The sequence below is a fragment of the Triticum aestivum genome, chromosome 3D (assembly GCF_018294505.1).
Source record: "Triticum aestivum cultivar Chinese Spring chromosome 3D, IWGSC CS RefSeq v2.1, whole genome shotgun sequence".
Classification (NCBI taxonomy): Eukaryota; Viridiplantae; Streptophyta; class Magnoliopsida; order Poales; family Poaceae; genus Triticum; species Triticum aestivum.
In genome coordinates this window covers 174,181,469-174,194,153 of record NC_057802.1, presented here as the reverse complement: position 1 = coordinate 174,194,153, position 12,685 = coordinate 174,181,469, and the positions used below count along the sequence as shown (strand labels likewise).

The window sequence follows — 12,685 nt, the reverse complement described above, 5'->3', positions numbered from 1 at the left end:
CTTTTATGACAAGTAGCATGCTCCCTTTGTTTCAAATTATTTGAATTCTTATTTTTATTTATGTCAAAATTCACTCTAATCGATGAAGTTAAAATGTTAAGAGTGATACAAATATAATATAAACATGACAGAAATTACAGATACTTTTAAGACATATCAATCCACAAAGAACTTGATGAGCTGACATCTGATCTAACTCGCCGAAGGTACCATTGTCTTTCTCCGTTGTAATATCATCTTTGTATAATCCCACGTAAGCATGGGTAGAGTTGTTTGCCGCACGGGGGAGAAAGGGGGGGAGGGCGCTAGCGGGAGGACTGATACGTCTCAAACGTATCTATATTTTTTCCTTTTTTATGCCACTTTATCATAATTGCTAATTTCGTGGGCCTAAAAAATAAAAGAAAAATACACCGTGAAGTTTTAGACCAAGACGGAGCCAGGGAGCCAAGAACAAAGGAGAGGCCCCCTATGGGCCCCACACGGCCAGTTCCCAGGCCGCATCACAAGGCCGTGTGGGACCCAAAGGGCACCTCTCCACTGCCTCTTCATTTTGCCACCTTTATATTGACCCTAATACTCTCAATAGATTTGTGGAGGATTTTTTCGCCACAACCACCTCTCTGTTTCGCGGATGTCCAATCTGGAGGCCTGGTCCGGTACTCTGCAAAAGGGGGATCCATCACCAGAGCTATGTTCATCAAGCTTGCTACCACTATGACCATGAATGAGTAGTCCTCCTTGGACTATGGGTCCATAACAGTAGCTTAGATGACATCTCCCCTCCCCCCTTGTTCTTCAATATAAAGATCTAATGAGCCGCCCTGCATGATTGAGATCAATCTGATGTAATTCTTGGTGTGTTTGTTGCGGTGTGATGAATTATCACTTTATGATCATATCTATACATGATTGTTTTGGATTTTTAGTTCTTGTTGCATAATTTATGCACATATATGCTCTCCAATCTATTAGTCTTACACTGGCCATATTTAGATGAATGATCTCCAAGAGAGAGTTGTATATATTAGTTGAGTTCAATCTTGCAAGTAATCTATTACAGTGACAAAAAGTGGAAAATAATTGTACCATGTTGTTGCCACTATGGATAAAAAGATAGTTACATTCATGTGAAGAGCTTGAGATAAAGACAATATATTATCAACATTATGTCATGTTATTTAATGTAATGGTATGTTTTGTTTAATACTTTACGATGCATGCTAGAGATACCGGTCTTGCGATGAAGTATTAACTATATATGCAGTTGGAATGGTATATGGATATAAGGACATAATGCATGTATGCAATCTACATGAGACCATTTGATAACCTGAGGTTATATCTCACTACCAAACAATCTACATGCGACTATCAAAACTAATTGCATATTTGTCTTAATTGTGATGGACTCTTTGAAAAGCATAAATCCTGGATACATTTCGTAGGAGTTTGAAACTGAGATTCAAAATTACGAGGAAAATTTGAAGACAAGAAACATACTCCATTTCAAATTAGAAGTCCCATCTTTATCTCAAGTCAAACTTTACTATAACCAACCAAGTTCTCTATCTAGATAAGAATTAACAATGTCTCATCTAACTCCCATGTCATTTGATTTTACGCAAAAAATCACGTGTGTTTTCTTTTTTCCTTTTTCTTTTTTCCACACTAATGTTACCTAGATGAGATTTAGTTTTGTTGTGAGGAAAAACTTTCGATCTATTCTTCAATTATCAAGGTAGTATAAAGAACACCAGAAGTAAAAAATACATCTAGGTCCATAGACCACTTAGCCACGACTACAAATACTAGAGCGAGCCGAAGGCGCGCCACTGTCTTCGTCCCTCCCTCATCGAAGTCGGACGAACCTGGTTGTAGTAGACAGTCGGGAAGTAGTCGTGCTAAGGCCCATAAGATCAGCGCACCAGAACAACAATTAATAAAAGCGTAGATCAAAATGATCTAACCTGTAGACGTACGAACAAAGACAGGATCCACGTGGATCCACCGAAGACAAACACCGAACTAATCCCGCGAGATCCGCCAGAGACAAACCTCCACACGTCTCCGATGATGCTAGAAACACCATCGGAATGAAGACTAGGTGGAGAGAACCTTATTCCATCTTCAGAGAGACGCCATCGCCTCGACTTTCTGAGAGGACATAAACCCTAACAAAATTCAAGAAAGCATAAAAAACCGGAGCTCTCCCGCCGGCAAGGGTCGGGATCTATCGCGCCACCATGGCCCTAAGACCACAGAAGACAAGATAGACCAACAGCGGTAGGGAGGCACGAGAAACCCTAGCCAAATGGTTCTCTTTCTTCCACGGGAAGAAAGAAAATGATAAATTAATTCGTGGATGATATAGTTTTTATCTCTATTACTTAACGTAAGGTTCCCATTTCACCTTCTTCCCACTACCGCTTCGTCCAACCTTTCATGTATATGATAATCAATCACCTTAATTTACTTACCTTCTAAATCAATTTCACTTTAATTTACTTACCAAACTTTTAATCAAAATATAAGGCAATTCACAGGTAGAATTTGATAAATATTTATTTATACAATCGCATTATTATTGACAAGTAAATCACAAGCTAACATATTAGAATATTTATATCCCGTTGCAATGGCATTGTTCTAGTAAATTTAATCAAACTAGGAAGTTTGACTTGGAAGTTACAAAACTAAAGTTTCAATTGATTTGAAGGAGAGAAAGTATGTTATCTTTTTTAATAAAAAATGATGGTTATAGCGTAATTGCAGAGTCAGCGTCAATGTCCAAGGCGATGTTTTCTTGCCAAAGAATTTATTCTTCTACCATCTAAAAATAAGAGGAAGCAGTATATATTCCTGAATCTGAAGAGAGAAAGGGCCTTCGCCAAGGATTGTCTTGTCAGTAAAAAGAAAAAACAAAGCCTTCGCCACGGGCCTGTCCGTCTTCCGACCACACCGGTCCATCGATCTCGGCGATGGGGGTCGGCATGAGCAGCGGCCGGCAGGACTTCGCCGGCCGGACGCTGCCGCTGTTGGCTGTGCAGATGCTTCTACAGTACGGCCCGGCCGGCGCAAGCCGCCCGCCCCTGACGGCCGCGCTGGTCGCCGCCAACGCGCTGGTGTACTTCCGCCCGGGCGCCGTCGACGCGCACCTACCCCGGCTCCGGCACGTCATGTTCAACCCCCACCTCATCATCAAGGTACCCACCTACACCACCACGCCTCAACCGGCTGATATTTTTAGGGCTAATGGCAGGTGCTCTGCCTCTGCATTATAGATTAGGCATTTACAAGAGAAAAGTCTGAAGCCCTAAGGCAGACAGGGAAAAACAGCACATTTACCTTGAATAGGCCATATCCAAGTATGTTAAGCAGACCTGACTAAGCAACCGGCTGATTAGATGGCGGAATTATGTGTATGCTATCTTTTCTTTTGCGATGGAATTATGTTTGGATTCAGTTGGCTACTGAACAAATTACATTGAGCACCCTTATCCAGGGGTACAGGGTTGCGGAGTTCAGCACCACATTATGTTGTGCCCATATTTTTGTCTCTGGTTGCCGCATTGTTGGGTTTAGCTAATACTCCCTCGGTCCCAAAATTCTTGTCTTAGATTTGTCTAGATACGGATGTGTATAACACTAAAATGTCACTAGATACATCCGTATCTAGACAAATCTAAGACAAGAATTTTGGGACGGAGGGAGTAAAACTTAAGCTTTTGATCTACCTAGCTTGCAATTGGGCCAAATTTATAAGATGATTACTGAGCAATGCTGCATAGGAGCAGGATTCCGACCCTAATTATAATTGGGATTCCCTATTGGTAGTATCTGGTAACAATACTCTATTAGAGTTGGTTAAATTTTCTCTTATTTAGTTAAACATAACGCTGTTGAAGCACAGATTGACCCTATGTTTGTATACAAGTTTAGGGACTCGTCCAGTTGTCTAGATCATGGATCAAAATGACATTTTCGCACACACACAAAAAGGATCTAAATGACATGATGCGCAAGTTTTGCACCCCATGCCCATGGCTCACTTTACAGAATTGGTAAAATGCACGCTACACCATTCGCAATGTTGTGCTTCTCCTGTTGCATTGTTTCCCTACCAGCAGGGTGCAGATGATGTGCTTTGAATGTCGTACTGCAAGTAATTGCAAGTTGTTCTTTTCAGACTTTTCTAAGCATCATTTCCAGAGTTTTATATATCCACCACTCTCAAAAATAACAGTTATGAACATTGGTGCAGTTCGGTGACCTGAGACGTTTCTTCCTCTCAGCTTTCTACCACTTGTGTGAAGGTCACTTCTTCATGAACATGGCTTCTCTCTTGCGCACGGGGGCAAAGCTTGAAACATCAACTGGCAGTCCTGAGTTTGCTTGCATGGTGGTTTCCTTGCTTGGCCTTTCTCAGGGCTTCACACTGCTCTTGTCTAAAGGCTTGCTTTCGCTCGGCAACGACATGGCGTATTATCAATATTCTGCTGGATTTAGTGGAGTGCTGCTTGGCATGAATGTTGTGCTGAATGCCCGAGAAGGCGATGTTGTCTGGCATGGGGTGACCGTTCCTGCAAAGTATGCGGCATTGCTTGAACTACTACTCGTCCATGCTTTCAATCCGGAGGCACACTTGATTTGCAATGTTGGTGGGATACTTGCTGGCCTGGCCTACCTTTTGCTGAGGCACGGTCCAGAACGGCTCGCTCCCATGTTTTCAGGAATTGCAGACGTTGTGAGTCAGCCGGCGAGATTTGCTAAGAAACTTCTGAGGTCAGCAGCACATGGTCGGGGGAGCAGTGTCCGGCGCCATGTTGCACCTGCGCAAGAAGAGGTTGGGCAAGGTATGCGGTGGAGATGCATAACATGTTCTTGTGACAACTCGCGTCACGCAGATGTCTGCGAGATGTGCAGCACTCCGCACCCGGACCATGCCTTTTCCCGCAGACGGCATCTCCAAGACGGTGGAAACAACGAGCTCTCAGTCGAGGAGATCCGCCGTAGGAGGCTTGAAAGATTTGGAGGATGATGTAGTCTGCACCAACACAGCTTCCATAGGGAAGTAGCAATGCAATATCCAAGTAGTCCGCACGGAGACTGGCATGGCATCTGCCCGTTTTGTGCTAGATAGTTTAGTGATTCTTCGTTCTACCATTAGTACGTATTAGTTATATATATGTGGAATGCTTTATGTAATCGAAATTGGTCTTAATCACCGTTGGAGGCCCGAGTACTGGTGCTGATATACTAGTTACTCCCTCCATTTCAAAATATAGTGCGCCCGCGCTTCCCGAGGTCCAACTTTGACCATAAATTTAGCCAACGAGACCGATTGCGGCGGGAGAAAAAGTTATATAATTGAAAACTTCTTTTGAATACGAATTCACGGGTATAACTTTTGCTCCCGCCGTAATCGGTCTTGTTTGTTAAATTTTTGGTCAAAGTTGAAGCACGGGGATAGAGGAATCACTATATTTTGAAACGGAGGGAGTATGTTCTTTAGCTTGAATCTTGGACAACCAGAAAGCAGTTTCCCGGTGATGATTTAAATTGGTGTTTAGGTGGATAGCTGCAGATTAGACACCTGTTGTGCTTTACACAGGTTTTATTTATATGCATTGCCTGAGAGGAGCACTGAATCACTTCTCACCTATCTGTCCGATATGTGAGACCTTTCCGTCTAGTGGAAAGATTCGATTCAGCCTGCCTGCCAGACAATCTGTTTTCCATCATGCAGATATAGGGATCGATTCTAATTTTTGCGTGTGCTTGCCTGAAAGCACTTGCATAGCATCCCTCAGTGCCAATTTTGTCATCTGATTCGATTCGACAGAGAGGCACTTTGATGGGAGTTACTAAAACTGGTGTACGACTGTATAAGACTGCCTGGTAGACATACAAGCAACACGGCATGGATTCTGGCTATGGTTTCATGGTTTGGAACTCATGAAAACTCATCAACTTGCACAATTTTGTACTAGTACAAAGCTTCGAGTTGGTACGTATATTACCCGGGGAAACTCGTATACGTCCCAAAGGGGGCAATGCCTCGTCCTACAATTTTAGTATCACACCCAAAACAGGGATAGCATCCGAGAAGAGAAAAAAACAGGCTCCCTACTTGTGCGTGTTGCATTCTTGGCTGTAGAAATCGTTGCGTTCGATCAGGGATCTGGTCCCTGCCGCGACCACCTTCCTTGAGGGGGGCCTGATTGCCTTGGCCGTCACCGGCACGTTCACCGGCGTGCCATGTTCGTCGCCGGCCGTGCCGCTCCCCCTCCTGCTCCGCCGGATCGGGTGGCTCTGGCTCGTCCAGCAGGAGAGGCGGCTTCTGGGGAAAGAGAAAGACCATAACCTGTCTCGGATGGTCCTGCCGATCTCGCCTTTCTTATTCTTGCTCGTGCTATTGTCCCCTTCGGTGGCGGGCGGCGCGCTGGGAGCGGGCGGCTGCGGCGGAGGACGCCGTCGCCGGAGAAGCCCCGTGCGAGCGCCTTCCTCCTCATCTCCACCCTCTCGCGCCTGCCAAGAGAGGAAAGCAACACCGGAATCACCCCAGCTACCTTGGTCGATGGACGAACGCGGCGAGTAAAGTCAAAAATGACGAAGCGTGCGTAGGAGGAGATGTGAGAGGGTGGAGGGGGTGCAAACCTGAGCCAGGATGGACGAGGGATGGATGGGAGGAGTTGCTGCCGCAGAGAGGAAACGGTGCCGCCGTGCCGGTGGGAGGCTTCTCCTTGAAATCAGAGGGGAGGTCCGCAATTCCGCCTCCCCTTTTCAGGCCTCAGGCGTTTCCACATCTGAAAGACTCCCTTTCCAGCCCCATTTGAAACTCTGGATTTGGTCGGTTGTATTATACTCCTCCCGTCCCAAAATATGGTTAGCTAATTTATATAGTATATGCGAACCAACCTGTGATTGAATGGTTAGAGGAATTATGGTATTCTCAGCCCATCAGGATTCAAGTCCTGGTGCTCATATTTATTTTTGAATTTATTTTAGTATTTCCGGTGGGAGGAGACGTTCCCGTCGACGACGAGGTGCCTATGGTGACTTCGTAAATTTCAAGATGATATGCCGGCTCAGTCTTTCGAAGGTGCTCATATGAGCGCTTGCATCTGTACTGTGTTCAAAATAAAATAAAATTATATAGTATATAAATATAAAAATAGAGCATTCTACTGCCAATAAAGTAAATACTCTAATTTAGAATTGTCGAGCTCTATTGATTGGAATAGGCCCTGGGGTTGAAGAAGGTCCCATGGGTTTGGTTGTTCGCTGGGAAAACAAGTTTTTACTTCTAAATAAATTTTACGAATACACTTTTTTCACTGCGCTATTTGAAACACATAGACTCTAGTAATTACACACGTGAAATGCAACACCTTATAAATATAGAAATGACTATGTGACTCCTATATTTAACCCAACAATTAAGGGATGAAAATATTCAATCTAGCTCACACACAAACAATCATTCTCAAAGTATTAAAAAAATATCATAGTCATAATTACAATTCAAGTTTTATAATAACCTGAAATTGATGTGTTCATGCAAATTCAGACTATCTTATACTCATAATTGCAATAAAGCCTTCGATCCATTTTATCGCTAAAGATTCTTCGAGACTCGGGGAATATAGCTTTTGTGCTTACAAACTTGATTTGTCTAAAGCATTTGACCGTGCGGATTGGGATTTTTTTAAAGGCAGGTGGTAGAAAAGTTTGGCTTCGCTCACCGAATCGTACTGCAGATAATGACATATGTGATCTTTCTGAGATACTCCATGAAATTCAATGGAGTCATCTTGGATCCGTTTGCACCGGTGTGTGGGCTTATAGACAAAGTGACCCCCCATCCTCGTTCCTATTCTTATTGGTGGTTGATGGCTTGTCTGTGCTACTTAGATGGGGTGCAGAAACATGTGCTTTTGATCCACTAAAAATCTGTCGAAGAGCTTTGCGTATTTCCCATATTCTCTTTGCTAATGACACTATGTTGTTCTTGAAGGCGAACCCACATCAAGCAAATAGGGACTTATTGCTAGCCATGCTTAGACGACTGGTTAGTATATTAATCCTCGTAAATGTTCAATACAATTTGGTGAGAAGTGCCCCGTGGCTATGCAGCAAGAGGCCAGACTTGTTCTGGACAATGTGAGTACTGAATTTGAATCAAAGTATCTTGGTCTCCCCACTCCAGAGGGCAAGATGCATAAAGATAAAATTTAAAATTTGCAAGAAAGGACTACACCAACATAGCTTGATATGGGGGATAGCATCTCTCAGGCCAGTAAAGAGACCTTGATTCAATCAGTTGCATAAGCGACCACGACATATATTATGAGTGTGTTCAAACAACTGATATCAGTGTGATGATTTAACAAGACTCGTTTGGAATTTCTGATGGGATTCAAAGAAGGGTAAGTGAAAGGTGCACTGGATGGCGTGGGCAAAAATTATTCAGCCAAAATGCTGGGGTGGTCTAGGTTCCTAGGACTTTCATCTCTTCGACCGATCACTACTTGTGAGCCAAGCATGGAGGCTTCTTACCTAACCCGACTCACTGTGCGCCCATGTACTGAAAGCAAAGTACCTAACCGGGCTCTCGAGGACACTGTGTTTTCTGGTAATGCATCCTCAACATGGCATGCTATTCATAGTGGACTTGAATCACGCAAGAAGGGGTTGATCTAGAGTGTTGGCAACAACAAAAAAATTCAGATCTGTAGGGATTTATAGCTGTCTCGTACATGTCAGTCTTCCAGCGGGGAACATGTCAGCTACAGCGAGTAGCGGAACTCTTGGACGACGCCAATCGATGGAATGGCGAACTCCTGTGCCGCCACTTCCTTCCTATGGATGTGGTAGCCATCATGCAAATCAAACAGTTTTTTTTCTTTTTTTCACGAATACGCAAAGTTTGCGTATCTTTTCGTTGATAGAAGAAGAGAAAATGAGTACAATAGAGGATACAACACATAGCATGAACGCAAGAAAGCATGATCATGGAACCTAGAGTAAAGAGAGAGAGGGATGCCCAGGCCGAACTCAGAAAAGACACAACAAAACCCACCAACCCTAAAACTAAGCAGACTAAATGAGCACAACATCGAACTGTTGGGGAACACAGTATTTCAAAAAATTTACCTACGATCACGCAAGATCTATCTATGTGTTGCATAGCAACGAGCGGGAGAGTGTGTCCACGTACCCTTGTAGACCGAAAACGGAAGCGTTAAGTAACGCAGTTGATGTAGTCGAACGTCTTCGTGATCCAACTGATCAAGTACCGAACGCACGGCACCTCCGCGATCTGCACACATTCAGCTCGGTGACGTCCCTCGTACTCTTGATCCAGCTGAGGCCGAGGGAGAGTTTCGTCAGCACGACGGCGTGATGACGGTGATGATGAAGTTACCGACGCAGAGCTTCGCCTAAGCACTACAACGATATGACCGAGGTGGAAATATGTGGAGGGGGGCACCGCACACGACTACACAATCAACTTGTGTGTCTATGGGGTGCCCCTTGACCACGTATATAAAGAAGGGGAGGGAAGAGGTGGCCGGCCCTAGGGGGCGCGCCAGGTGTGGGGAATCCTACTAGGACTCCCCAGTCCAAGTAGGATTCCCCTCCTCTTTCCTATTCCTAGTAGGAGAAGGAGGGAAGGAGGAGGAGGGGAGAAGGAAGGAGGGGGGCGCCGCCCCCTCCTAGTCCAATTCAGACCAGCCCATGGGGGGGCACGCGGCCATCCCTCGAGGCCCTTCTCTCCTTTCCCGTATGGCCCATTAAGGCCCACTACTTCCCTCGGCGAATTCTCGTAACTCTCCGGTACTCCGAAAAATACCCGAATCACTCGGAACCTTTCTGATGTCCGAATATAGCCTTCCAATATATCGATCTTTACGTCTCGATCATTTCGAGACTCCTCGTCATGTCCGTGATCTCATCCGGGACTCCGAACAACCTTCGGTACATCAAATCACATAACTCATAATACAAATCGTCATCGAACGTTAAGCGTGCGGACCCTACGGGTTTGAGAACTATGTAGACATGACCGAGACACATCTCCGGTCAATAACCAATAGCGGAACCTGGATGCTCATATTGGCTCCTACATATTCTACGAAGATCTTTATCGATCAAACCGCATAACGATATGTTGTTCCCTTTGTCATCCGTATGTTACTTGTCCGAGATTCGATCGTCGGTATCATCATACCTAGTTGAATCTCGTTACCGGCAAGTCTCTTTACTCGTTCCATAATGCATCATCCCGTAACTAACTCATTAGTCACATTGCTTGCAAGGCTTATAGTGATGTGCATTACCGAGAGGGCCTAGAGATACCTCTCTGACAATCGGAGTGACAAATCCTAATCTCGATCTATGCCAACTCAACAAACACCATCGGAGGCACCTGTAGAGCATCTTTATAATCACACAGTTACGTTGTGACATTTGATATCACACAATGTGTTCCTCCGGTATTCGGGAGTTGCATAATCTCATAGTCAGAGGAACATGTATAAGTCATGAAGAAAGAAATAGCAATAAAACTTAACGATTATAATGCTAAAGCTAATGGATGGGTCTTGTCCATCACATTATTCTCCTAATGATGTGATCCCGTTCATCAAATGACAACACATGTCTTGTTGGGGAACGTAGCAGAAATTCAAAATTTTCTACGCATCACCAAGATCAATCTATGGAGTACTCTAGCAACGAGGGGAAGGGGAGTGCATCTACATACCCTTGTAGATCGCGAGCGGAAGCGTTCAAGAGAACGGGGTTGATGGAGTCGTACTCGTCGTGATCCAAATCACCGATGATCCTAGCGCCGAACGGACGGCACCTCCGCGTTCAACACACGTACGGAGCAGCGGCGTCTCCTCCTTCTTGATCCAGCAAGGGGGGAGGAGAGGTTGATGGAGATCCAGCAGCACGACGGCGTGGTGGTGGAAGTAGCGGGATCCCGGCAGGGCTTCGCCAAGCGCAAGCGGGGAGGAAGAGGTGTCACGGGAGGCGCCAGGGCTTGGATTGCTGCTGCCCTCCCTCCCCCCCACTATATATAGGGCCAAGGGAGAGGGGGGGGCGCAGCCTTGGCCCTTCCTCCAAGGAAGGGTGCGGCCAGGGAGGAGTCCTTCCTCCCCAAGGCACCTCGGAGGTGCCTTCCCCCTTTAGGACTCTCCGTTTATCTTATCTCTTGGCACATGGGCCTCTTGGGGCTGGTTCCCTTGGCCCATATAGGCCAAGGCGCACCCCCCACAGCCCATGTGGCCCCCCGGGGCTGGTGGACCCCTTGGTGGACCCCCGGACCCCTTTCGGCACTCCCGGTACAATACCGATAAAGTGCGAAACTTTTCCGGCGACCAAAATAAGACTTCCCATATATAAATCTTTACCTCCGGACCATTCTGGAACTCCTCGTGAAGTCCGGGATCTCATCCGGGACTCCGAACAACTTTCAGGTTACCGCATACTAATATCTCTATAACCCTAGCGTCACCGAACCTTAAGTGTGTAGACCCTACGGGTTCGGGAGACACGCAGACATGACCAACACGACACTCCGGTCAATAACCAACAGCGGGATCTGGATACCCATGTTGGCTCCCACATGCTCCTCGATGATCTCATCGGATGGACCACGATGTCGAGGATTCAATCAATCCCATATACAATTCCCTTTGTCTATCGGTATGTTACTTGCCCGAGATTCGATCGTCGGTATCCCGATACCTTGTTCAATCTCGTTACCGGCAAGTCTCTTTACTCGTTCCGTAACACATCATCCCGTGATCAACTCCTTGGTCACATTGTGCACATTATGATGATGTCCTACCGAGTGGGCCCAGAGATACCTCTCCGTTTACACGGAGTGACAAATCCCAGTCTCGATTCGTGCCAACCCAACAGACACTTTCGGAGATACCTGTAGTGCACCTTTATAGCCACCCAGTTACGTTGTGATGTTTGGTACACCCAAAGCATTCCTACGGTATCCGGGAGTTGCACAATCTCATGGTCTAAGGAAATGATACTTGACATTAGAAAAGCTCTGAGCAAACGAACTACACGATCTTGTGCTAGGCTTAGGATTGGGTCTTGTCCATCACATCATTCTCCTAACGATGTGATCCCGTTATCAACGACATCCAATGTCCATGGTCAGGAAACCGTAACCATCTGTTGATCAACGAGCTAGTCAACTAGAGGCTTACTAGGGACATGGTGTTGTCTATGTATCCACACATGTATCTGGGTTTCCTATCAATACAATTCTAGCATGGATAATAAACGATTATCATGAGCAAGAAAATATAATAATAACCTATTTATTATTGCCTCTAGGGCATATTTCCAACATGTCTATGGTTAGGAAACACAACCATCTTTGATAAACGAGCTAGTCAAGTAGATGCATAGTAGGGACACTTATGTTTTGTCTATGTATTCACACATGTACTAAGTTTCCCGTTAATACAATTCTAGCATGAATAATAAACATTTATCATGAAATAAGAAAATAAATAATAACTTTATTATTGCCTCTAGGGCATATTTCCTTCATGAACATCTTCAGAGCCAACACCGGGGGACACCGCGAGCGAGCAAGATAGCGCCTTCAAAAAGGGAAACAACGTTGTGACGCCGTCGCCATCTG

At 45.2% G+C, this 12,685-nt stretch overlaps 1 protein-coding gene and 1 long non-coding RNA gene across 2 annotated transcripts; one reads left to right on the top strand and one right to left on the bottom strand.

Moving 5' to 3' along the window:
• Positions 1-2,873: 2,873 nt before the first annotated feature.
• On the top strand, positions 2,874-5,262 carry LOC123078118 (rhomboid-like protein 14, mitochondrial). The gene is made up of 2 exons (XM_044500523.1): positions 2,874-3,206; positions 4,265-5,262. Exons 1-2 carry the CDS (start codon positions 2,982-2,984, stop codon positions 5,039-5,041), a joined length of 1,002 nt encoding a protein of 333 aa, XP_044356458.1. The 5' UTR covers positions 2,874-2,981; the 3' UTR covers positions 5,042-5,262.
• Positions 5,263-5,928: 666 nt separating this feature from the next.
• LOC123078122 (uncharacterized) lies at positions 5,929-6,955 on the bottom strand. The gene is made up of 2 exons (XR_006437068.1): positions 6,661-6,955; positions 5,929-6,531 (listed from the first exon to the last, which is right to left on the bottom strand). It is a non-coding gene; the product is annotated as an uncharacterized lncRNA (long non-coding RNA).
• Positions 6,956-12,685: the final 5,730 nt, after the last annotated feature.